This window comes from Electrophorus electricus, chromosome 1 (assembly GCF_041902795.1).
Source record: "Electrophorus electricus isolate QZ-2024a chromosome 1, ASM4190279v1, whole genome shotgun sequence".
NCBI classification, from domain to species: Eukaryota; Metazoa; Chordata; class Actinopteri; order Gymnotiformes; family Gymnotidae; genus Electrophorus; species Electrophorus electricus.
This window is the reverse complement of record NC_137497.1, coordinates 31,363,674-31,389,024: the sequence shown is the minus strand read 5'-3', so window position 1 is coordinate 31,389,024 and position 25,351 is coordinate 31,363,674. Positions and strand designations below refer to the sequence as shown.

At 46.8% G+C, this 25,351-nt stretch overlaps 2 protein-coding genes across 5 annotated transcripts in view; one reads left to right on the top strand and one right to left on the bottom strand.

Moving 5' to 3' along the window:
• Positions 1-2,165: 2,165 nt before the first annotated feature.
• si:dkey-122a22.2 (uncharacterized) lies at positions 2,166-21,414 on the top strand. 2 transcript variants are annotated; one of them, XM_027009474.3, is made up of 11 exons: positions 2,166-2,302; positions 3,510-3,669; positions 4,387-4,458; positions 4,924-5,000; positions 6,828-6,928; positions 9,019-9,135; positions 10,936-11,010; positions 18,206-18,344; positions 20,595-20,677; positions 20,818-20,914; positions 21,027-21,414. In XM_027009474.3, the coding sequence occupies exons 1-11, from the start codon at positions 2,240-2,242 to the stop codon at positions 21,192-21,194; spliced, it is 1,152 nt and encodes a 383-aa protein (XP_026865275.2). In that variant the 5' UTR covers positions 2,166-2,239; the 3' UTR covers positions 21,195-21,414. The 2 variants fall into 2 exon arrangements, with proteins under 2 accessions (XP_026865275.2, XP_026865274.2); XM_027009473.3 differs by having other exon boundaries at positions 2,199-2,968.
• The window catches only part of zfpm2a (zinc finger protein, FOG family member 2a), a 108,974-nt gene continuing 105,033 nt past the window's right edge, over positions 21,411-25,351 (bottom strand). Inside the window, exon 8 of one of the 3 annotated variants that reach the window (XM_027009469.3) lies at positions 21,411-25,026. In XM_027009469.3, the coding sequence (XP_026865270.3) occupies positions 22,544-25,026 (2,483 nt within the window). In that variant the 3' untranslated portion in view covers positions 21,411-22,543. The remainder of the gene's footprint in view (positions 25,027-25,351) is intronic. The other 2 variants (XM_027009470.3, XM_081715066.1) reach the window with 2 other exon arrangements.

Below are 25,351 nucleotides of genomic sequence, written 5' to 3'. Positions count from 1 at the left end.
TGCAAATATCAAAGGTGTGTGTGGCAATATTGGTTTGAAATAATATAGACTATCTTCCCAGAGTTGTCTGAATAGTGTGTGATTGGCAGGTGAAGATTACTCCTATCTGCTTCCATGCAGCGGTGCTATCAGGGAAGACATTGCTTGTGCTGAACGTCGCAGACAAACTGTGTTTGCAATTATGTGCGATTTGCAGACCCCGATTCCAAACATAGCGAGGATCTATTTCTCTAGGCCTGGTTCCCTTTTACATGGTTTCTTTATCTGGAAACAGGCCTGGTTTCATTTAGCCTACCTCAGTGGCCTCCTGTGGAGAAGTGTTATTCTTTGCCAGAGTATAGTTTACAACAGTCAAATATATTTCAAAGGTCTTACAGAGGATGATACTGCTTTTGACTTTTCATTACTTCACATGAAGACACTATTTCCCTCTTGGAAATTCCACTTATCATTGCATACATAATTACAAATCTAACTGGACATTATAGATACACGGCTATAAGCCTCTGCATGTTCAGAATATATTCTGTTAGCTATGACTAAGACTAGCTATGTTCAAATTTCTCTGTTGATGCAGTTTTGAGCTCAGTCTGTATATAACTTTGCTCCAAACACCAATCTCAGTGGAATTCACCCGTTTTTCAATCTCGAACATGTGATGTTACTGACTAGGAGCGAGTGCATCAACTGCTGCCAAGCTGCAGCCCAAAGCAGAGGATGTTGGTGGGAGACTCCAACAGGTCATTAGTGGCACTGCAGGGTGGACCTATGACAAGTGAGCTCCCACTGTCTGGGACATAACACAACAGAATGAGGATAAAGTCATCGCGGTTAAAGTTTCACATGTGGTTGATGGTTGGCATGGGGTGAAAACATGTGTAGATCAATCATGCAGTAATAAAATAGGTGTTCTTCCCCTTTAAGACAGAGGGCATTGGAGCTCTGTTGTATTCTCAGTGGATGCCACTCACCTACTTCCCTAGTGACAGATGCATCTTCCTCTAAGAGAGTATTAAAAGCATCTTCTGGAACTGCGGTCCACCAGTGGCCCAATTCCTGAGAGAGTGAAACCTGCTATATCTAATCTGCTCCGGAAACCGGTTAGCACAGTAGCAGATGGAACAGTACAGCCCTATATGAGAACATTCTAATTACTACACATGCTAAAAGAAACTCTGGATACTCCTGTAAATGATACATGGTGTGATTTTTCAGTCATATAAGAATGGTTCTAACTGGTTTATGATTGTGGTCAGTATTGTTATTTCAAAGATAGGGTGGAATTTAAATTTTTTAAATATGTTTTTGTATTGTGGGTGAAACCTGTTTTACCAGTTGCCAGTTTTAAGTTCATTAGATACACCTACTCTATACAGGCACCTATACGCAACCATGTTTTATGGGGTTAATTCTATAATCTGAAGTTAGTTCACGGCACACTGCCTTGTTTCCAGTGGCATTTTACATGAATGGGCCAGTGATGTGGGCATATTCTTTGTATGTATGTATACATAAGAAAACTGACATTTTTGACCTTGTGGTTCCCACTGTTACAAATGTGTACATATATATGAAGACCATTCCAGAAAGCAAGTGGAATACTGTTAAGTTAAAGAATGCAGTATAGTTTACAAGGTTTCCAGAGAAATAGGAATATCCTTTATCATCTGTGCGAGAAGTGTTTTTGTTCATTTCGATAACATACTTTGCAGTCCAACGTGTGCACCTCGTTGAATATAGCATCCACAAGATCGAAAAACGAAAGTGAAGTGAAAACAAATATGTTAACGTTAACAGTGAAAACTGGTTTCACGTTACCCAAATCTTTGTGGAGCTGTCATATAAACGAGCCAGAGGTCTCGATTAGCTTCTTCACGCACTTTAAGCTGGCAAACTGAGCTAACCTACATGACCTATCCAAATTTAGTATATCCACCAACTCCTATTCGCCAATTTAACGTCCAAAGGCACGCACCTGATCATTGTTTTCCTGCCCAGACTGCTTATGTTTGCTCTCCATTAATCTGCAGTAACGTTAACTAGTGCTTTTGAAGAGTATACGGAGTTCTGGTGGCTGAAAAAACATATCATTAGTGACCCAGCTAGGACAGTTAACGTGCTATTGAGGCGTCAGCACAGACGGTCCCCTACAAACCGAACGTAGTTTGGTCTCCGGCGGCCACCGTTCTCTTCTCTTCCCCATTCATTCGCCGAACCGCGGCTCGGTTGAGCGCTGAAAATGTCACGAAAGAGAGCAGTCGCCCAAGAAACCGGTGAAAACGTTCGGGGTGACGGAAGGAAGGTTATATCCCTTTCCAGTCTGCGATTTCAAAAGCTTGGATTGATCATATATTGGAGTAATCTGTAGCCATACATAGCTAGCGGTTAGTGTTGAGATAGGTTAGGTTAGCACTAATGCATCGTAGCGTCACCTCACATCAGCCCCTGGCAGTGGCTTGGTCAGCGGAGGCTTGTTTTGCTGTCACTGCTCAGGCCAGTAATGATGGCCTCTGGGTACCGGGTGCAAAGTAGTTTTGGCTATTTTTAAAAGGCCAACTTAAACGTTGACGTAGCGGTTTCACTGAGCATTACAAGAGCATTTCAGTCTAGCGAGGTTATACAGTCAGCGTTAGCTAATGTTTAATATTAATTGTAACAGGATAGCTAGCTGTCCAAATAATATGCTAGAAGAGTGACCTCAGATTAAAGGCACAATAAAGATAGATAACAATAGATAGCTAACGTTATTTGATTGTTCACAAGAAAAGGTTAGCTATTTGGCTAGCTCCGCAGCTGTCGTCAGCGGTCATTCCATATGTAGCTTAGCTAAACTTAAATCCTACAAGGATCACGTCCGTTTACCTACTAACGATTTGCTATAGCACGTACAATTCATGCTAAAATGATACTTCCAACCTTAACAATAGTTAACACAGGAACCTCCATGTTGTATAAGACCCGTATGCAAGTATGTGAAAGGGCTCACGTCAAAAAATGTTACTCTGTATGAAATAAGCATAATCATGTAAAAATGTACGTTTTGTATAACCCAATAACAGTGCACACAGGACGTTTTCTGCATTTGTGTACGCTTCAAACTCATTTTAAAATGGATTAAACTCCTCCTGCCTCATTACTCTACAGAATATTCCATAATATTCAACGTGGGCAAATATTCAGACCCACAACTCTTGGAAGACTTAGTGGTTATAAACTTCCATTTGAGACTGATGGAGACCCTGCTCTTGGACACACACACACACACACACACAATATATATATATATATACACACACAGATGCTTCATTGTAAAATTGTGTCCTGCACATTAGTATGTGTTGTTATGAATGGAAAATTATGGTCAAGCAGCATTAACAAGAAGAAAACATTTCTCAGCTCAGTTGGATATTGGACATAAAAAAAAAGATCCTAAATGATGGAAGATATTGGAGAGGTTGATTTAAACAAGAAGTCCAATTCTGTAAAATGTGCCATGTTTTTTCTTGCAGGCCACAGAGGAGCCATTTACTGTGAAGCAACAACAGCCGGAGAAGAGCTGCTCAGCCACGTTTATTTTTTTAGGCAAAATTGTCCTCCTCGTTTTCTTTGTACCACCTTTCCTCAACTATGCTTCACTCCAACGAGAAGGACAAGAGCTCAGACCCAAAGGTAGGGCTGTCACCTTACCTGGACTGCACGATCTCAGTGAAGCATGCTGGCAAAAGTATTGGGACACCCCCCGGAGATTTTGTGGCGTTCCATTCTAAAGCCACAGGCATTAATATGGAGTTGGTTCCCCCTTTGCAGCCATTACAGCTTCCACTCTTCTGGGAAGGCTTTCTACAAGATCCTAGAGTGTGTCTGGGAATATCTGGATATTTAATTACATCCAGGATAGCATTTGCGAGGTCAGACGTTGATGCTGAATGAGAGGGCTTGGCTTACAATCTCCATCCCTGTTCATCCTAAAAGTGTTCGATGAGGTTAAGGTCAAGTCCAGTTCTCCCACACCAGGCTCACCCAACCCTGCCTTTATGGACCTTCACTTTGTTAACTGGGGCACAGTCACATTTCCAGTTTTCTACAATACCACTCACAGTTGATCGTGGAATATCTAAAAGGGAAGGCATTTCTGGCTTGTTAAAACAGTGGTATCCTACTACTGCACACCACTTGTTAGAAGGGCCCATTCTTTCAAAATGTTTGGAAAGGCAGACTGCATGGCTGCCTGCTTGATTTTATACACCTGTGGAACTGAGTGAATCATCTGAATTGAATAATTAAGAGGTGTGGCCCAATATTTTTGTCCGTATAGTGTATCTGTAAGTCAATTTAATCCAAAAAAAAAAATGATATTGCAATTTGTAATATATTTTTTTCTTCTAGGTGCACAAATGGTAGATATAGGTCTTGGCCAGAAGATCAGCCTAATTTGCAAAGGACAAGGACAACCAGTTGGTAAACACATTACTTGTTTTGGTTGTTGCTGCTTTGTTTTGGAAGTTAGGGCTACACAATATATTGTTTGTTACTTGACATTGCAATATTGGCTCTGAAGGTACCGATATTACACAAGTCTGCAATATGCAAATGAGATGTCTGACATCACAACACTACTTCTTGTTTGCTGTGAGCATGCTGGCCAGTCTCAGTCTTGGGAGATTTAATGAATTATAGGAGTATTCTAAAAAGAGTAAATAAATTTGACTATAAATAATAAAAGCTAGTGTTTAATTACATCAAGGGGTCCTCAGAGAATTCTTAGTGTTATCACAAAGCATATCACAATCATCGCAACGTAGTATATTTCTGCATCGTCCACTGTGATGTTCTGCTGGAAACCGCCAGCAGTCAAAAAATACATCCGCATATAAAGCTGTTGCTCCACGGCCTAAACTGCCTTTGCTCTCCACCCATTTGTAGTGATTCTCGACGCACCAACGGGGATGTCCTCCGACATTTGGCATCACGTGCAGGAGAGTGTGTCGCAAGCAACCAAGGCAAGTTGAAACAGGTTGTTGACTTTCTAGTGGTTGCCTAGCGATGGCAACACTGACAGACTACTCAACCGTAGGTCTTTCTGCAGTCTTTCAGTGGCGCAGGCGTCATCACACGTTGCTTGTGCGTGCGCACTTTATACACTGAAGCTGGACTAAACTAGACTGAATGTTTAAGAGAATAGTTGGTTGTTTTGGGATGTGTCCTAATGATTCCGGATTAGGGACCGGGAAAGCGCATGTCATGCGAAGTGATGCCGGGAGCACCGCGGGACAGATGGGTGTTACGGATGGGCCGAGAGCGTGTGTCGGCAGGTGTCTGTGGTGACTTGATGTCGACCCCACCTTTGAGTCCGCATCAGTCGAGACCTTGCTTACAGCCAACAGTTACGCTAGGCAGTTTACTTGTTTGTGGTGGCACTGTAAGGACTAGTGAAGACTAATGAATTTGTAATGTGTGCAGTTATTATCAAGAGATCAAAAGACCGAGACCTGCTTAAGTCAACTGATGTGAGATTTTTGTACTTATCTGCTTTTGCATCTGAGGATTGCGATTAGATTACGATTGCCTGAGACCTGTTTTTGAGCAAAATATAGCATTTTAATAGGTTGGCTAGTGTCAGCTACTTACGTCAGCCAAAGAAGAACACACAATATCACCTCTTTATATCATCAGATCTGCTAGTTTGCAGCGTCTTGTTTAAAGGTCACTGGCTTTGTGCGGATCGTTACGTCTACACCTCAGACTTGAAAAGCCGTTTCCAAAATAAATAGCTCCATCAAACGTGATTTAACAGACAGGAGTGAACCATTCAAGCAGGCGAAGCACGATGGTGCTGAGGTAATGCCCCCAGTGAATCGGTGTGGTGTGTGTGAAGAGCCTGGGCGGCCAGCCGCAGGTGCGGAAACATCTGGAAGGACATGCCGCAGAGCTGGACCGCGTGGCTGGCCCATCCTTTCTGTATATATAATGGGCTCGTGATGAGACAGTGAGCTCGTAATGCCAGGTGCGCGTGCCAACTGAAAGCAATCCCTTTCTGCGCCCAGCTGCTGGCAAACAACAGAAATAGTAGCTCACCGAGTGACCTGATTGGATTGTGCTGGCACTGCAGCCAGGGTGCTTGGTGCGGTCCTTAAGGTGCATTGAGAAGGATCAGCAGCTATATGGTATATATGGTCAGGATTATTCATCTTGTGGTCTGACCGTAACAACATGTAGATCTGTCAGCCCAAGGCATGAAGACATCAGCCTAATACCTCTTCAGAGTTCTTTGTTCTTCTGTTGTGGCCTTTATTGTGTGAATTTATGGCAGATTCATGATGGTTAGGTTGGACAGTGGCCACCGGAAATTTCCGTGATACTGAGATGTTTTCAGAGGTAGGTCTGTGGAGTAGAGATGGCCATGACATTGGTTTGTCGTAGATGTGTGGCGCTGATATACGTCTGGTGCTGAGATGGGTCTCTGGTGCTGACATAATGATATATGTCTCTGGTGCTAATGTTGGTCTGCAGTGCTGAGGCATGTCTGTGGTGCTGAGGCAGGTCTGCAGAGCCGAGGTAGGTCTGTGGTGCAGAGGTAGGTATGTGGTGCTGAAGTAGGTCTGCAGTGCCAAGGTAGGTCTGCAGTGCTAATGTTAGTCTCCAGTGCTGAGGTAGGTCTGCGGTGCTGAGGTAGGTCTGTGGTGCAGAGGTAGGTATGGTGCTAACGTTGGTCTGCAGTGCCAAAGTTGGTCTGCAGTGCCAAAGTTGGTCTGCGGTGCTAACGTTAGTCTGCAGTGCTGAGGTAGGTCTGTGGTGCTGAGGTAGGTCTGTGATTTGTTCTCTTGCAGGTGTGTGCCTATGACAGAGCTGGACTGGGCTTCAGCAGGCGAGCCATGCAGAACGAGACCACAGGAATGGAGAAGGTGTGGCAGCAGTCAACATCCGGAAGGTACCTTGGCTTTGAGGCCACGCCCCTTCTACACCTACCCAGCTTTCTCTTACAGACCTCCCATGACCTCCCTCTCCTGGTTTACCTTTCCACTTAACGGCCAGTTTTGCTTGGAATAAGAACTAAACCTATCGAAGAAAAAAAAATGAAATTAAAATATAAAGTGGATTATAAACTTAAATGAAATTAAAATCATCATCACAGTGCTTCATGGTGTGAGGAGAAAAGCTAAATGCTAAATGTGAAATGCTAATTGATGGTCTGTATATTAGTGGCTACGTGAGTACTCTACTATGATCCCTAACTAAAAAAAATACATAAACACTTTCAAATATTCAGAACTACAACTAAATGAAATTTGATTGGATAATGGAAAACCTATATAAATAAAAACCATCATATACTAACAAATGTTTGACTAACTCGAAGCCTCACAATCCAATTTTCAGATGCACTACAGTGCCGGCGTCTCTCTTCCCAACGCTGCACTCTGTCACCACAGTAATTGGAAATCTACAATAAGATATTCCAAAAGGGATTGAGACTTTTCCCACAATAATTGAAGTGATCATAGGTCATCCACAACATTCCAATGCAATATGCCGGATGAATCGGTGACGGGAGATGTCGGGCTGGACGTGATTTAAGCTGACATTGGCACGGCGGTGGGTCATGACGTCCGTCTCCATGGCGCGGGGCTTCTGTTTGCCATAATAACTTGCTTGAATGCTGTGAATTAATTTGAAATGATTTCTGAAATCTTTCCACAGCGTTCAGCTTGTTAAATGGACCCATCTCCGAGCAGCTGGCCGCTATGTCACCGTATCCACCACGGTGACTGTTCTCTTGTATCGGCTCTATCAGACTTTTCCCAAATGAGCCTGTCTGATATCTGAGCATCGGTCTGCCCTGTAGCCTCGAGGCGGCGATCCTTACCTCTCCCCTAGGGAAACCTTTCTCATCCCAATGAGGGCACGCGGCCGGCCCCTCTCCTGCGTGAGGGCCGGCTCCTGTTTTCAGGCACCGCAGGGCTCCCCATTTAACCATGTCGTAGAGTTTAGATGCGTATGTGCGCGCCCGCGTGTGTCCTTGGCCTTCCACCTTTTTCCGTCCTGCTCCGCTGTGTCCATGATTGTCCGTGATGCTCGCTTGCTGTTATGCCGTCGACACAGGTTCGCTCCACCCACCCGTCGGGACAGTGACCTGACTCCATATCAGCTGCGGAGAATGCAGTCCAATGCTGTTGCATTCATCAGTTTTTAGCGATGCTGATTAGTAATACTCAACACAGCTGCCTGAGCTTTCTGATATTTCTTATGTGGCTTTTATGTGTTTTGTAATACACATTTCTTGGAAGTGACTGTAAACAGCTTGCAAACAAAAAAACCCCACAAGTTTAGTTTGGGCACTGGACCAGCTAAGACAGTAATAACTCTGCCTCTTTTGTGCAGAAAAAAAACCCTCACAAATAACTTGCCAATTCAACAAATAGGAAGGGCGTCCTAAATACAGCCTTGACTCGCTTATGTTGACAGTTTAGGTACCGAGCATCAGTAACAACGCTCTTACAGACATCTGAGGTGCCTGATGTCTTGTGACTATTTCATGCAATGTGTCACTGAAAATGCTTCCAGATGGCATTGCACAGGACAGAGTTGTCTAGAAATCAAGACAAGAATCATTACTTTTTTTTTTTCCTGTCTGGTAATTCAACATCACGCCTGTAACGTCAGTCCAAATGGCTCAAAGATTTATGATGCCTTAAATCTTCCCAAGTATGTGTTTTGGGCCCTCTGGCTAATGACAATGTCAGAAAAATTCTCCCTCTCCCTCTCTACATGGTGCATATTGCTAATTGAATTTATATGTTTTGACCTGGTGGGTCTCCTGTGTCACAGACGAGGACGGAGCTGACCGCTGAGCTAATGACTGCTCCTCTGTCTAGAAAATCTGAGCTTGAGGGGGGTGGGGGGGGGTGTCGTAGGTCAGCGGACATGCTGAGTCTGGCCTCCACTCACTGCGGTGCCTATTCGCTGGTGCGCCTCCAAGACGTCGCCTTATATAACTCCTCTTCCTCCCTCTCTCATCAGGATGGTGGACGACCTTCACCGGTTGGTCAAGGCTGCCGAGATCGCCACGCCCTTCATCCTGGTTGGCTCGGAGCTGGGCGCGCTCAACGGCCTGTTCTACAGCCACGTCCGTGACGTGTAAGTCTTCTCGCCTCAAATTGCTTGACAAGGGTTCGGCAAACTTTTGGACGGTAGTTCGGCAAACCTGGAAAGCGGCCGATTTGGAGCGTTGAGGTCACAGCCTGGACGGTTCCCTGCCTGGCACGTTTTAACTAATGTAATCATTCAGTGGGGGAGAACAGTACAGGGATGATGCCAGAATCACAATTCTTTTTCTATGAGATTGCTCAGAAGTCATTAAGGTTGATGTCTCCAGCAGTCTGGAGGCACTCAGCGGAATGAGTTTGGTGTCTGCGGTGCCCGGTAACAGACCCGTAATTGGTTATCTCCTCATTATCATGCAACACATTCGGTGCTTTAAAAGGCTAGTTCAGTCAAAAATGCTAATTTTCTCCAACAATGAATAAAAGTGCCTCGCCACCAATAAACATTATGCAAATGACAGCGAATGTAAACTGGTAGCCACCAATTAGCATGTTTGATCGAGCTGTTCCTTTAAAGCGCTGAATGGGGTAGATAATTACAAGGAGCAGGGCCAACGCGTCGCAGCTCTGGGCCCAGGACTAAACAGCAATTATAGCTGGTGGGGGTGATGGTTGCTGACCAACTTCCTGCTGTGATGTTAATTTCACCTTGCTCTGATTTGCAGTAGAGAAGACAGCTCGTTTGTGTTTACTTATGTTTGCTCATTTGTGTTTACTTTCGTTTGCGTTTACTTTCATTTTCTCGTTTATTTACTTTCGTTTGCTCATTTGTGTTTACTTTCATTTGCTCATTGGTGTTTGTTTGCTCGTTTGTGTTTACTCCCATTTGCTTGTTTGTGTTTACTCCTGTTTGCTTGTTTGTGTTTACTCCTGTTTGTGTTTGTCTTCTGCGCTCTTTTCTCTTCCCTTTCGTTTTTTTTTTTTCGGCTTTACCCATGGGGCTACTGTGGGCAATTTTGTTTTGTGTTTCAAAATTAGCAGGACTAAACCCATCAGGCCAAATAAGAGGTAGCTCAGCAACCTCTGACCAGTTTTCTGTATTTCATCTCATTATTATGGAGGAAATCCTCACATTGTGTTTGTAGCCCCCCTCGTGAGTTAAGGAGGTTCTTTCCAGTTTTTCATTTCATATTTCATTGACTCTATTTTTTTTAATCTATGTTTGTTGCCCTGACACGAGACAATAGATCAAGGGCAGTTCTGGAATAACAGATCCTCAGGATTGTAAGGTCATGGAGTGTACTGTCAGCAGTTGCTGCATTTTAATGTTTACTCCCATTCTAAGACAAATAAGAGAGCCAGACCTAGTAGTGGCAGTGATCCCCTCTAACCACATGAAAGAGCTTTTGGACCTTTCCTTTAGGGCTGTGTAAGTTCCCATTACTTACACCTGCAGGGCTAATCCACGCCTCCGCCTCCACCTCCACCAGTGCTGGCCAGAGGCGCAGCGGTGAGCGGTGGCGCTCCATAAATCCCATAAATCCCTCCTCCACCGCAGGTTAATTATGCTGCCTCCCTCCGTCGGGCAGATTTAGCTCTCCATCATCGGCGATGCAAAACCGCAAACCCCATAAATTTATCCTGCGCCGCAGAACGAATACGCCGCCCCCGCGGCACCGCCAACCCCATCTGTCCCGGGGGCGGGGATTGGCCCGGTGACGGCGCGCGGCCTGGCCCCCTCGTTAATCACCCGGGGAGGCTGCAGCTGGACCCCGCCCCCGGCCTGCGCTCGCGCGTGCTCGGCCTTCCCGTGCGTTTCCTCTGCGATGACCCAGCCCTCCGGTCGGTCATGCCCAGCACGCCGGACCCAACTGCCGTCTCTGTCTCCGTTCAGGCAAGTGTCGGACCTGGTGCTGATCGATCCGATTCCGGAGGACATCTTTGAAGATGAGTCGTGGCAGCAGTACTGGTGAGTCATCAGGAGAGTGAGACTGAGTGAGTGAGTGAGTGAGTGAGGTGGAAAGGACACACTGGCATAGTTCTGCTGGCCATTCGCTTCAACATGGAGCCCTCTTATTGAGTGGGCAGACATGGTTAGCGTCCCTCCTTATGTCAAGAAAGATCCATCTCCTTTGTTAAACTCGTCCCAGCCAGCAGAATCGATAATACATCACTCATACATTTTTTAGCAGAGCAGTAATTGGTCATGGAGGCACAAAACACACACAAATATTGTCCTTATAATGAATAAATATTTGCACTGCAGTTGGATCAAGAAATGGTGAATACATTCTGTATGCAGTACATTTACCGCGTTTTGCAGACGCTCTCATCCAGAGTGATTTAGGTATTTGTCAGTATAACGGTACATGCGTACCCTGGGGTTTGAACCCATGACCTTGGTGTTGCCATGACCGTGCTCTTCCTGTACTATGTGGAGCTACATTTTTTATTCTAAGAAGCAGAACGGAGTGGTGAATAGGGACGGTGTGCCAGAGGTTTGCTGCGTCATTCTGAGCAAACAGCCAGGGCTGCCTGCCCCTACCATGTCCCGTCCCGTACCGTTCCGACTCCCAACCTCTTGACAGCCGCTATTTATCCCCCTGCTTCCGTGACGCCGGCCGAGCTTGGCGAGATAAGGCATGAATTCTTCACGCTGGGCTCATTTATATGTGACCGAAAGTGATGCAGGCGCCATTTATTTGGGATGCGTGTCCAATTACCCTTTGATTAATAGGCGCTTGGTCCCCGGCAAGTATGAAATGGCGGACATGGAGTCCAATTACTCAGGCACGGCAAATAAATAGCCGGGATATTAACTTACGACTTAAGTTAATATAATGTACATGGAGTTGTATAACTGATTTTGTTACTTCTGTAACAGGAGGATGTCTCCCACAGCAGGCTCCCTGAATTAAAGATGCCCGTGCAGACACCTGATACGTTGTTAGCCCTGTGCTGTTTAACCCGGGCTGTTGCTTGCTTGATTTATCGGAAACAGGTTTTATTTGTAAGAGAACCCTTGCCGTCTGCGCGCCGCTGTGACGTGGCGCAGGATGCGGTCAGTCACGCGTCGCCGTGGTCCGTCGTATCCGAGAGATGTAACGGCATCGTCAGCCTTTTGGGTCTCTTGACGGACCCTTCACGGGGTTTCGTACCAACGACATTAACAGGAGTGGCGAAGGTTTTAGTGCGCGGGTGAGCGCAAGGCGTTGATCTCACACCAAAGTATGAAATGCGTTCGTTATGACGGGGGAGATTTTGGTCTTGCTGAAGTGTTCAGACTGATGTGGGGCCCCGTGTGAGTTAAAAGCAGCGAACTTACCGGCAGGTTTTGGCCCGAGACCTGCAATCCCAGATACATTTTTCAATATTTCACACCACAACAGTGACTCTGTGAGAGGTTTTCCATTGAGTTATAGTTCACAAATTGTCTCTTGATTAAAATAAATGTGAGAAAGAGTTCTAAAATGAGTTTAAACGTGAATGAATATGTGCTGTATATAAAATTTTAGCTGCTGAGTTAACAATAACCTGAACCTTAATAGCAATGAATGCAATGAACATAATAAACAGTTGATCTTTTTCACCCACAAATTTACACGGTACCGTCACTTAGCGGCTACTTCATTAGGGATTGGATAATGAGTGTCCGATTACAGCCTGCTGCCTGTGTGTTGCCATACTTTTTCCATCAGCCCTCTCTGTCCCAATTAGAATTGTAGTTTTAAATGATTATCAGCTGCCGTGTCCATTCCTGTCAGTGAATGCTGGATGGGCGTCTGTTTGCCTGGCCTCCGGGCCTGCTCTAGGTAGGAGTCTACCTAATAGGAGCTAGAGGGAGTCCTTCAAAGCCGTATTGATCCAGACGCTTCCTGAGTTTACTCAGCAGGCTACGGGGAGTGGACATCAAACCCGTTTTATTGACCCGGCCATCGAGTGGGGCCGAGGCAGACGGCGTGTGCTGGCTGGTCCCGCCGCCCGGCCTCGGAGGAAGAGGGCCAAATGAAAAGACTACAAAAGAAAAACCCGCATCGCGTCTAAAACCCACCACCACTTTCAGTTTGAGACGTTGGTGCCTCAGGCCGAGGACCGACAACTAGGCGGCCCATGGAGGTGTCCTAGATGAGGTGACGCAGATTAAGATCAGCCGCGGTCTTAATTACATGGCCAGTGGAGATTTGCGTTTGAAGATATCTGGGACAAGGTCGCTCTACATTTGGTAACAGGGTAGAATCCGTTGCGCCCGGCCCCGGTCAGGGAGCTCAGGTTTCTGCTGGACGCTACGCCATATTTAGCCCCATATTTATTCTCGATTTGCTCCTTCTGACAAGTTTTCCAAGCTGGAAGTGAATTTCCAGGTCGGGAGCTCGATTCGACCCGACTGTCGCTTCATCATCTTGTAGAATAAAGGGGTAAATGAATCAGTCTTGAGCCTTCTTATATTACTCTAGGGTGATGAGTCCTTCAGATGTTACGTTTTACAACATTTAGCTGACGCTTTTGTCCAAAGCGACCTACAATTATGGCTGAATACAACTTGAGCAACTGAGGGTTGAAGGCCTTGCTCCGGGGCCCCACGGTGGCAACTTGGTGGTAGTGGACCATGAACTGACAACCATCTGATTACTATTCAGGTACCTTAACCACTGACCTACCACTGCACCAGATGTTTGAGAATGTACGGAATGTAGTGAGAGATCGTAGTTGATGTATTTAGGCGACTAATACGTGCAATACAATACAAGGAAAAATTATTATTTGTAAGTGATGTATAATGTAATCTTTTTATATAGTGTGCACACCACAATACACTTGTGTGTGATAGTTCATCTAGTGACTGGTATTGGATTGTATGTAACCTAAAGGAATACTTCTGCAAAGGATCAAATTGTTAACCACTCTAGCTCTGACATGTAGTCATTTGTAAGAAACAAAATGCGTATATAGTATAGATAAAAAAGCTATCCTAATCCTGCCATCGTTTTTTTAGACTTGTATATTAAACGTTTTCCATTTTAAATGCTTTCTCTGACAATTTAGCAAAATGCATTAATTACCTAAGAATATCTTTTGAACAAAGTGTGATGCTGTAGGCACAGTGCTTACTGGCAGCTGTTTCTTTTTACACGCGTTAGCCCGGAGGCACCAGTGCAAAACCGTAGACACAAAATCGAGAACAGGACTTTATGGTATGGTAAGACATACATGAACTAACTAACTAAATAATAACAATTACAGGTATTGCTCCTTCTAATGGTGTCAGCTTAAACATACATTTTGACCATAAATTGCATTTTGTTCATTGTAACATTATTGTATTTTGACAGGGGACATACTAACTGAGATACAAAAGTAGGGATTCAACAAAATATGGCGTCCATAAAACAATTGCAGAAAAATAATCAAAGACAGGAACGAGGAAATAAGCAAACAGCTTGCACGATGCCTAGCCATCAAAGTAACCCGTACTTTGGCATTCAGTGTCCATGAACCAGCAACCTACCGATAACAAGTCGAGTACCTTAACCACTGAGCTACCACTGCCCTTATGTAAAAAAATTATGTAACATTTAAGGCAAAAGAACCATATGCATGTCAGGATTTGCTTAACTTGGACTATTTAAGACACGTCCCCAGTCCCCGTTCTAGTGAATAAACGTGTCTGAAGGTTTAAGAGGATACAGACTCACTGAAAGGAGAGCAAAGCAGGTAAAAGAACCACGCCGGGACTCAAGTGCTCCCATGTCCTTGGCCCCGCCCACGGCCTTGGCCCCGCCCCCGCCCCGCCCCGCCCTCGCCCCCGCCCCCGCCCCCGTTAGGGCTAGTGGGGAATGGCACTAGACGTCAGAGGTCTGCGGGGTCTGGGGCTGAGATCGTGCGCTAGAAAACGACTTCAGAAGCACAAATATGAAGAAGTACGGCTGCTACACACTGAATGTGTGTATGTTACATTTGTATGTTACAACATCCTTTGTATATCTTCATACATTATTTATGTGGTGAGTTCGTTGTTGTTTGTTTTTTTTTTGATTACTTATGTGTAGGCTAACGTGTGTGTCTGAAAAACAGAGTGAGAGAGAGAGAGAGAGAGAGAGAGAGAGAGAGTGAGAGTGTGGTCTTTGCTATGTGAATTAAAGTAACTAAGTTTTACTTTAGTACCAAACACAATGGCCACGCATGCTTTGTATATAGCAGTTCTGTTCAAATCTCAGAGGCGATCTGTTCGTGGTCCGATGAACACTGCTCTGAATCTTACCTGAAGAGCCAGCCTGGCTCAGCGGCAGCAGCTTTTGATGTCCGTGTGCTCATTAGCATAAAGTATACGCTACGGTGATGTGAGAACCCCTGTGAGATTTCAGAGGGGAATCCGGGATGTCGTTTAACAGCAATTAGCACTCCTAACGATATAACTCCTCCTGCCGTCTCCCTTAATGAAGCAGACTGTACAGAACCTTATGTGTTTGCCTCTGCCTAATCTATAGTATTGATTCACATTTAGAGGGAATCGCAGGGCTCGGCGATACTGCAATAATGCCAGCGAGTGGACCTCTATTGCCCCCTTGTGGCTGTGAGGGACACTACGCCAAATGCATGCTGTCGTTCTTTTATTGCGGTGTCGAGCTAGGCTGACCTGCGATTTTCACTTACAACATACACTTCTTGTTTGACGGTTACTGTAAGAATAGTTTCGCAATAGGCTTTGGGAGAGAGATACTGTGCTCATCCAGCCAAAAGACCACGTGTACAGTATTTAGTGTTTGTCAGATGTGTTTGGACCCAGTGACCCCACCAGGGCTGAGTCCAGTAAAAGGACCATAGCACAGACACTATTGTAACATTATTATAACGTCATGGTAGTGATACTGTTCTGCAAGTGTCTCGTCTTTAATAGTTGAGATAATCTTGCACTCGTGCGTTATCTGTACTCTCATACCATGGACGATGGGGAGGTGTCCAGGCACCCACACACACAGCCACGTAAATTTCTAATGGTCCTTATCGGACCTGAGGATGATCGGACTGTGTGAGCGTGTGCGTCCGTGCTTGCGCGTGCGCGCGTGTGCGCGAGTGGCAGAGAGAGTGAGTGCGTGACATTCCGACAGTGGGTCATGCGTTTGCTCCTTACAAAAGAAACAGACTCCATTCAGCCTGCACTAATCCAGATGGGAAAGTCAAAGAGCAGAAAGTCCACAGCTTCAACCTCATTTCATCACTTTCATCGCTACCAAAGGAGAGGGAGAGACAGGAGGAGCGAGGGGGTGGGGGTGTGTGTGTGTGTAGGGGGCGGGGGCGGGAGAGGAGCAGCTCAGGAAATGACCAACATCGGCGCCGCACCTCGCTCGACGGCGCCTCACAGGCCCGGTCCTCTGTGCCTGTTATCTGGTTAATTCATCCCACCAATCTGGGCTGTCTTTTCCCTCGCTAAATTGCCCTTTGACACGCATGCCTTCCCGCGCATAATCCAGAACTCCCGGGCTGAATTTAAAAATTTTTTTAAAAAAAAACGCCCGTGAATGGGACCTGAAGATGACAGGAAACCTCGAAATAAAATGTCAATGCCGGCGGAGTGATTTGACTCCGAATCAAACCACCTCGGCAGACACTGGATGTGTGTGTGTGTGTGTGTGTGTGTGTGTGTGTGTGTGTGAGAGTGTGTGTGTGTGTGTGTGTGTGTGTGTGTGTCGGGGGGTGGGGGTGCAGGGGGGGAAGGACACGTATGCAGATGCAAAGGTGTCAGAGGAGCTCTCAAGCCTCCAAAGTCTCCATGGCGATGGGGGAATCTAAATTGGGAGTGGAAATGACTTTGGAAACGGATGGCAAGGTAGCGAGAATGAGATGAGTGTCAGAGCGGCTGTCTTTAATTTTCGGTATGAACATTTCCCCGTGCTAAAGGTGGCAAGCGAAGCAGGAGTGCAGGTTTCTCCGTAACACCGGGTTATCATTTTGTCACCGGCTCCGAGGAGCTTCTGAACAAGTAGTGCCTGAAAAGTTTCTCCCTCCCAGTACTGAAACGGAGGAGAAAGGCGTTTTCTCCCAGGTTCAGTCCCGGTCTGGCAGCGTTTTCTCAGCTCCGTAACCGCAGAGCCAGTATTAACCTGGCGAGGGCCTTGTTAAAGGGCTGGGGAGCTGAGGTGGAGCTGCGGTGAGCCGTGAGCTCTCTGCGCTCTGCGGTGGCCAGGACCTCCGTAGCCACGCTGGCAAGGATTCATCTCCTACAGGATCCATTTCAGCAGGGCACGGAGCACAAATAAAGTAGCAGGCTTTACGGGAGCAAAAGAATAAAGTCTGCAACTTTACGGGTCGCGATAAATCTCTCGCCTAAGTAGCTCTTGCAAGTATGGGCCACACTGCTGCGCCTGTGGGGATACCTCTGTGTGTGTGTGTGTGTGTGTGTGGGTGGGTGGGTGGGTGGGTGGGTGGATGCCTGTGTGTGTGTGTTTGTTCTGTATTTATTGATTGGGCTCAGTAGGCTAAGACTAGTCAATTCACAGCACCAGTGAGCCGAACCGGATGGGGCCACTTGATTTACAAAGCCCCCAGCAGCCGACCAGCCCGCCCCCGTTTCCCAGTCGCAGGGCAGGTGGAGGCCCAAGAGCCAATAAAGACACGCTCATACTCAGAAACGTGGATTATGGAAATAGACGCAAGACTGCCGGACTCTGTGCGGCAAGTCCGTTTTACAGGTGAATGTCTGTGTTTGACGCTCCTGTTTTTGCCTTTACGGATCTGTTTCGGAAGCCCGGAGTTTCTTAATGTCTCACACACACACACACACACACACACACAGAGTGCTTACACAGGCAATGACCAGCTAAACGCTTCTGCTTTGACCGGTGGCTCGTTTCGCTCCCTTAAGCCTCGGGGGGAGAGACGTCTTCTCCCACTACCTGCTCACATAATAAGCGTTCAGTCGCTGCGGCCTGTCCAGCACAGACACTCGGCCTGTGCACACGGTTGCCACGTTTACCGTGTTGTGCAGTGTAATCTCCACACAGGCTCTCCTGTGGTAATATACGATGTGCGAGTGCTGTCTACCCACCTGGCCTGTCTTGTTTTAATCACCTGTGTTCTCGGGGATAGTTGAGTGTGTTTGCCTAAGCGCTGTGCATCTTTGCGATGGCACCAAAGCCAATCTCGGAGAGGTATGGTGTGTGTTTCAGGTCGGCCCACCTGGTTCCCTCCCTGCAGGCGATGCAGCTCTCTGCTGCGGCGGGCGCGAGCCGCCTACTCCTCATCCTCGGCCTCCTGCGACCGCCGCTCGACGGAGACGCCGTCCCGGAGGATGTGCTCCAACGGCAGGTAAAGTCCCAGAGTCCTCGCCTGCAGGCAGCCGTCTGCACCCATGCGTGCTGCGCACGCTGGAGCACTGCTACAGCCGTAGTGCAGGTCTTTGCGGCCCGACCGCGCAAACCTCACGAGTCCACATTATAAACCTGAATTTTTACGGCAAACTCGGTTACATCAGCTCTAGTGTGTAAGAACGTTCCGTTTAAAGATGGCTCATTCGTTGGAACTTTTTAAGGAACTTTTGAACTTTTTTCATGCATTTTAAGTGCATTCGTGAGCTAGTTTGCGAAGACTGAACCGGACTGAATCGGCTTCCTGACTTTGCTCTCTTTTTCATGTCTGACTAACTCTTTCATCCAGCATTTGATTATGACCGTGACAATGAATCTCCAGACCCTGTCCTTTCCTTAAACATTACTGCCCAGGTCAGCACAGGGTCAGGTCGTCTGAAGCCCCTCCCCCGTCTGCTGCCCGTCTGGCCCACGTGCACTCTGACTGGCCGTGTTCTTCAGCTCTTCTGCTCTCTGAACCCGAATAGGTTACTCTTACACCATCACCTATGGGTTTTTGGGTTTTTTTGTGTGTGTGGAGGGGGTGTTGTTTTTTTTTAGTGCACACACCGTCTTCACCCCTGCTTGATGTTTGTCCACCTCGCTCCACGCAGCAGAAAACGTTAACCAAGCCGTGCGATTCACGATCTGTGACCACGATTTTGTGCGTGCGCTTCTCCCAACGGCCACATGGTGGTGCTGTAGCGCAAGCTATAGCAGACGCCGACGGTTTGACGGAAGCGCGGGCAGCAACGCGAAGCTTAACGACTTCCCACCGATTTGATCGAGCGTGGCGGCGGTGAGGCCCCGGCGCCGCGGTCCATTCGGGTCTTCTTTTTTTCCCTTTCGTGCTCCCTTCTTTTCCGTCTTCAGACAGGCTCTCCGAGGTCGAGGCGGTCAGGGTAGCTGCCTGTTCTCCGCTCTACTTCCACCCAATTTCATGCACGTTAACGTGTGTCCAGGAATATGCAAACCGCTTATTAGAAATTTTTAATTTTTTTTTTTTGTATAGCCACTCTGCCTCTCAAAAGGCCGCCGATTCCCATTTGCGACATGAATCGAAAGTTGACCTGAGTAATAGAGAGGAGCGATACAGGAGGAATGTTTGGCTAAAGGAGGTTGGAAATAATGAATGCTAGAGAACCGGCAGCAGCGGTGACGGTGGTGGTTTTTTTTCCCCCCTTGATGCGTCCATCACATTTGCTCTATCTGTCCAAACACACCCGCGACGGTTTGAAGGCCTCTGTCTCTTTTGTATAGGAATGCTAACAAGCCGCTGATGGAAGTAATACTAATTAACGTCTGCCTCTTGTAAATAAACAAACAAGCAAACAAAAAGTCCAACAAAAAAGTTTTCCTGCGCCGATCAGAAGGAAAGGGCCGACGACTCCGTAACACCACCTACACTGCGTAGCTTTAACCCCACCTATGCTGGGTGGTTTTAATCCCATTGAACTCCATGCTGTCTTTGGATGCGACGCCACGTTGGTGTGCGTGATCTTTATGTCCATAATCCGTATTCTCTCGTCAGCAACACGTCAGATCATCACAGCCGTGACACTCGCCGCGGAAACGGCGCCTACGCGCTCACGCTCGTCTCTTCCGTGAGAGACGGGAAAATCTGCCGGTCACGTGGCTCTTTAGTGCAACCGACGAGACGGACCCCAATGATACAGACTCCCGTGGGACAGACTCTGTGATTGTTCTTCGCCAGCAGGACTGGGACATTTGTTGTGCAGTGGAAGCGTTTGTGTTGAGGCATGAGAGGGCGGGAGTGGGTCCCCCTGTTATCTGATCCGACCTTACCAGTGCCAGGTCATGGGATCGCTGGAGAGAAGGTCACCAAGAATAAGTGTTTCCGTTGCCCAGGCAGACAGGTGAAAGAACACTGCCAGCTTCTCTAAATGCAGATGTTTTAGCTTATTCCAGTTTTCATCATGTTTATTAAAATGTCACTCACGCTGTTGGTATTACTGATATCAATAGGGAATATTAGAGAATATAGAATAGCTCATTGTAAATTGCATGTCTTTTAACGAGATGGCGTGTAGTCATACTGCACGTTGTACAAATGTCAGAGGAAAAGTGATGTGGTTCAAACTCAAATGGTTCAAAACCACACTGTTCAAAATGAACCCAGTGTTCCTTGGCGTCAGGCCGTGTGTATGATTTTAGTCATTGCCCCTGTGATGGTCCTCTCTGCTTGCTTCAGAAATACCTCCTGAGTAACCCGGCCCACCAGAGCGGCGCTGTGGACGAGCACTTCTTCCTCAATGAGAGTCTGGCTCAAGTCAGGTACAAAAATCAACCCACAGCAACAAGCTTATTATTATTAATGGTTCCAGATCCAGAGTGCATCTGGATTATTTTTTTTTTTTACCTCCTTTTCCTTGAAGTGTTTGTGTTGGATTTGCGTCGCTTTGCCCTTTATTCAGGGAGATCTCCAAATTCAAGCCACTTTCTACACAAATCTCCCTGAGCGTCATCACCGGAGACTGTTTCGACGAGCACCTCCCTACGCACCTCAACCAAGTGAGTGTTCCCTGTATGAACAGCGCCTGACTTAAAAGTGACTTTAGTTTTTTATGAGGATTCTGGGAAAACTAGTTGACGTACGTTACTCCCTGCTTTCTCTCGGCATCAGGTTTTTGCTGAACGTCAGAGCAGGGCTCTGGCGCGCATCTACCCCCAGGCCTCGCGCATTCACATTCCAGGGGCGGACCGGCGCGTGGTCTATAAAAAGCCGTCATCTGTGAGCAAACATTTGCTGGAGCTGGTGTCAAAAAGACAGACTAAACAGCTCAGGCAATGAGGCGCCTCTCAAACATGCCTGACTTCCTAACAGCAGCCTGAGGGGGGGAATAGTCACTGGCATTCACAGCTCTGCTGCGTCATCAGAATCTGTTTTGCAGGCTTTTATTTTATTTTTTTTATGTAAATAAACGACATAGAATGTGAAACCTCAACAAAATGTAACTTGTCAAGTTTTGATGCTTCACTATAAATGTAAATAAAAAGTTTTCTGAATTTTTTTTGATGAAGAAATCACATTTGTTGTCGTGAGAGAATACTGTTTAATATTTTTTAAAAGAAAAGAAGACAAAACATCATCAGATTTATCCTGAGGATTGAAGTTTAATTATGACACCACATCAAAATAAAAGTTTCCAACAGCTCTGGAATTTTATTCCATCCATATACATGCATAGCAACAACATTTTTAAGAAATATTTTTTTTCTTCCATAATAAGGACATTGGAATGATCATCTTTACAGGAACCCTCCCAAAATCCCCTTGACCCTATTTAATAATTAACATCAATAAACTTACTTTCATACAATCGTTTTTCCCCATGGATTAGAAATACTCTGCCACACTTCCATTGCCGTAATACTGCTTTCCGTAATGTTCCCTTGTTTTTTATTATTTTTTTTTTTACAAAGTATTGCGTCGAGAGCAAATTTTAAAAAGGGAGACCAAAATGTTTCGCCAACTGAAATACGAGTACTATACAAGAACGCTGCCGTCCTGGTTATAACATCCACTTCTGAATTGAAGAAAAGGAGACAGAGACCAACAGCTACATACAAATGCAAAGCCATATGTATATGCCAAAACATGAGATGCAGAGTTGTGCCTGGTTATCCCTCCAAACAGTGTTTTAAGGCTGAGAAGTCATGAGTATCGCACTGCAAATGACATTTAGGCATATACAAACAAAACAACAACAAAAAAAACCTTACAGCAAATGAGAATACACAAGTGCTTCAGTAGCTATTTTTGTGTCTAAAATGCATTTAAGTTTTGTATTGTGTCTATCGTCTCATCGAACCTACAATACAGTGTAAACAATGTTTGCTACACAAGAATGACTATACAATAACATTACAAACAACTCTGATATAAATTTGCTTTGTGTTTAAATTAAGATCACTACTCCTATTAATACTGATTGTAAAATAAATAAATGTGAAAATGGCACCAATATTACACTTTTTTTTCTTCCCTTGTCGATTTTGCATTAAGTCGTGATGAAAAATGACAAAAGATGAAGCTTCTCTTGATTGTCCACAAGCAGCTCATAAAACTGCATGATGCTCTATTCCAGACACAACAGTGTAGCCAAAAAGATGGGGGGGGGGTCGAGGGAGGGGCCGATTTCATTTCACATGCTCGGCTGCATGTGATGAGCAGTAAAACTTCTTGTGAGTGATAAAGTTTGACAAGTTATTGAACTGGATGTCACAGAGGCGGCAGTACTTCCCGCTCCCTGCTGGCTGGGCCGACCCATTCATGCCTTTGGCTGCGGTGGGCAGCGTATCCTCGGCAGGCGATTTAGACGTGGGCGATGCATTGTCACTGAGGTCCGGGGGGTTCTCCGAGCCCCACGTGGGCGACGCTTGCCCGTCTGGTGGCGAGGTGCTGTTGGGCTGGTTCTCTTGCTGAGTGGGTCCCGGCGCCTGGCACTCGTCCAATTTGTGCCCGCCGTTGACGATCACCATTCCCCTGCTTTTCGGGAGCAGAGGCAGGGCCTCTTTGCCAGGGTGTGGGCAGCCGTTGGCCGCCGGTTGCTCCTTGCCTTCTTCACCTGCCCCGTTGCTGCCCTGCTCTTGCTCGCTGGGTTCACCCTGCTTAACCGTGCCCCCCGCCATGTAATCACTCGGCTTTATCCCGAAATATGGCGATATTGGCTCTGCGCCTTTTGCTTTTTTTATTGCTCCAGGATAAAGGCAGTGAGGCAAAAACATATTCTTGTTCTCTTCTTTGGAGGGCAAGAGCTGGGGGTCACCGAAAGCCTTCAGCTCCGGCATGGTCCCGAGGTGTGGAGGGAACAAACCGCCGTTCTGCCCCATCGGCTTGGTGACGCCGTTTTTCTCACATTTCACAGGGCTCTTGTCAAACACGTCATCGGGATTATTGCCTTCGCTCTTCATGCCTGGAAACACGGGCTGATCCAGGCTGGCGAGCTCGCTGTGCTGAGCAGCTGTAACTGGGCAAAAGTTCTGTTTATGGGCTAAGTAATTCTCCACCTTGTTAAAACTTATCTTGCAGACGGTGCATTCGTGATAGTCCAAGAGTCTTTTGGGCGAGTTGCACGTCTTGTCAGAGACCGGCGAGCACTTTTTGCTGAGATCGATCGGCGCGTCCAGCTCGTGTGGGTCGGTAATTGCATTGCTTTTGGGAGCAAGAATGGATTTCGTGACCGTAAGAGAAGCCTCGAGGTGTTTCGGGACCATGCCCGGAAAGATGTCGCAGCGGGGGTGGAAGCGGTCAGCGAGGCTTTCCACGCTTTCTTGGGATGTGCAAGGGTTTCCCAGAGTGGTAACGCCCAGGAATCCAGGCTGTGGTCCCATGGGCTGTCTCTGTTCCTGGTCTGGCAAGCACATTTCGTACATCTTCCTACGCTTCCGTGTCCTCATGGTCCTCTGCATGGCGGGAACCTTGTTAGAAGACATGCGCTTCATGGGAGGGTCATGGCGCGTAGCGCAGTAATACTGCTTGTGTACCATGTAGGTTTCATGGCGACTAAATGTGATGTTGCAGGCCTCACAGGTGGTCTTGTTTGGGTCAATGTCATTGTCCACCAATGAAGTGTTTGGGCTTTTCACCTCTGCCTGCTTGCCGTTGAGCCTGTCCTCAGCACCCGTTGGCGTGACGACTTTCTTCACCTGTCCCGTTAGGTCTTTTTCAGGCACTTTGCCACCAGCATTCATAATGTCCAAAACTGATGAATTCAAGCAAGCCGAAGGCATCAGATGACTGTCGGCGTCTGATGGGAGGCATCCGGTGAGCATTCCGACTGAACTGTGCCCACTGTTGGGACTCACAGAGTCGGTCACCTTGTCTGAAACGCTGGAGAAATCTGGAGACTTTGCCATATGTTGCCAACGACTGTTGCAGTAGTGCTTCTTATGGACCAGGTAGTTGTCCAGGTTATTGAAAGTTATGTTGCATTCAAAACAGGTTGCCCCTTTGGGCATCAGGGGACTATAAATGACCGGTGGGTAACTGTTCCCACCGTGGCGTAGTCTTCGGTGCACGAGCTCTGACATTTTGGCTAAAATTTCGGACGCTTGCGGCACTACTGAAATGTCTTGGGAGAACGCGAACTGCGACAGGAAGGGGCCCATGGGAAAAGTGGGTCCCATGTTGTGCTGAACCGGTGAAGAGGCCAGTCTGGGACTGGAAGGCTCCGATTTGATCCTGGTGTACGAGAAGCTGGCCTTGCCACTGGGGTGGCCTTCTCCCTTCTGCAGACCCAGCGAGAGCTTTTTCTCTGTCCTGTCCGGCTCTCCGTCGGGGCTGCCGTCCTTGTGGGGCGTGCCCTTGGGACTCTGCATGACGACGTCCTTCCTGGCGACCAGCTCGGCCCGGGCCTGCTGCAGGCTCTCCTCGGCGCCCCGCGGGGAGTGCTCGCCGTCGCTCTCCCGGTGGAGCTTGCCGGAGTGGCCGTGCAAGTCCTGGTGCTGTGAGAGCTCCCTGTGGTTCTGAAAGCTGATATGGCAGTGATTGCATCTGAAGGCCGCCTGAGAAAGGTGAGTGAGGATGTGGTGCTGGAATGTAATGAGAGAATCCGCTGTGTAGTTACAGACTGTGCATTTCAAGCTGGTGCCAGGGGGCAGAGTCTCCTCCATTTTGACACCTGTGAGTGAGATAAAAGGCGCATTTCAGATCCTTTGCTCTCACGTCTCCCTTAAAGATAAGTACAACACATCACAAAATCTTGCATTATGCCAAACGTACCCCCCACCCGCATGATACTGGACTCAAATCACACAGAAAACACTCAAGAGAGTTGGCTAACAGAGACGGGTACATTTCTGAGACACCGTAGAGCTGTAATGCTAAGTGATTTACTATAAAACATCAAACCATCAACTAAACCATTCAACCAAAGAACACTTGATCGCTGTGGAGACCAAGCACACTTCGCACATGAAGGACACAAAAGCAAAAAGCCGTTTAAA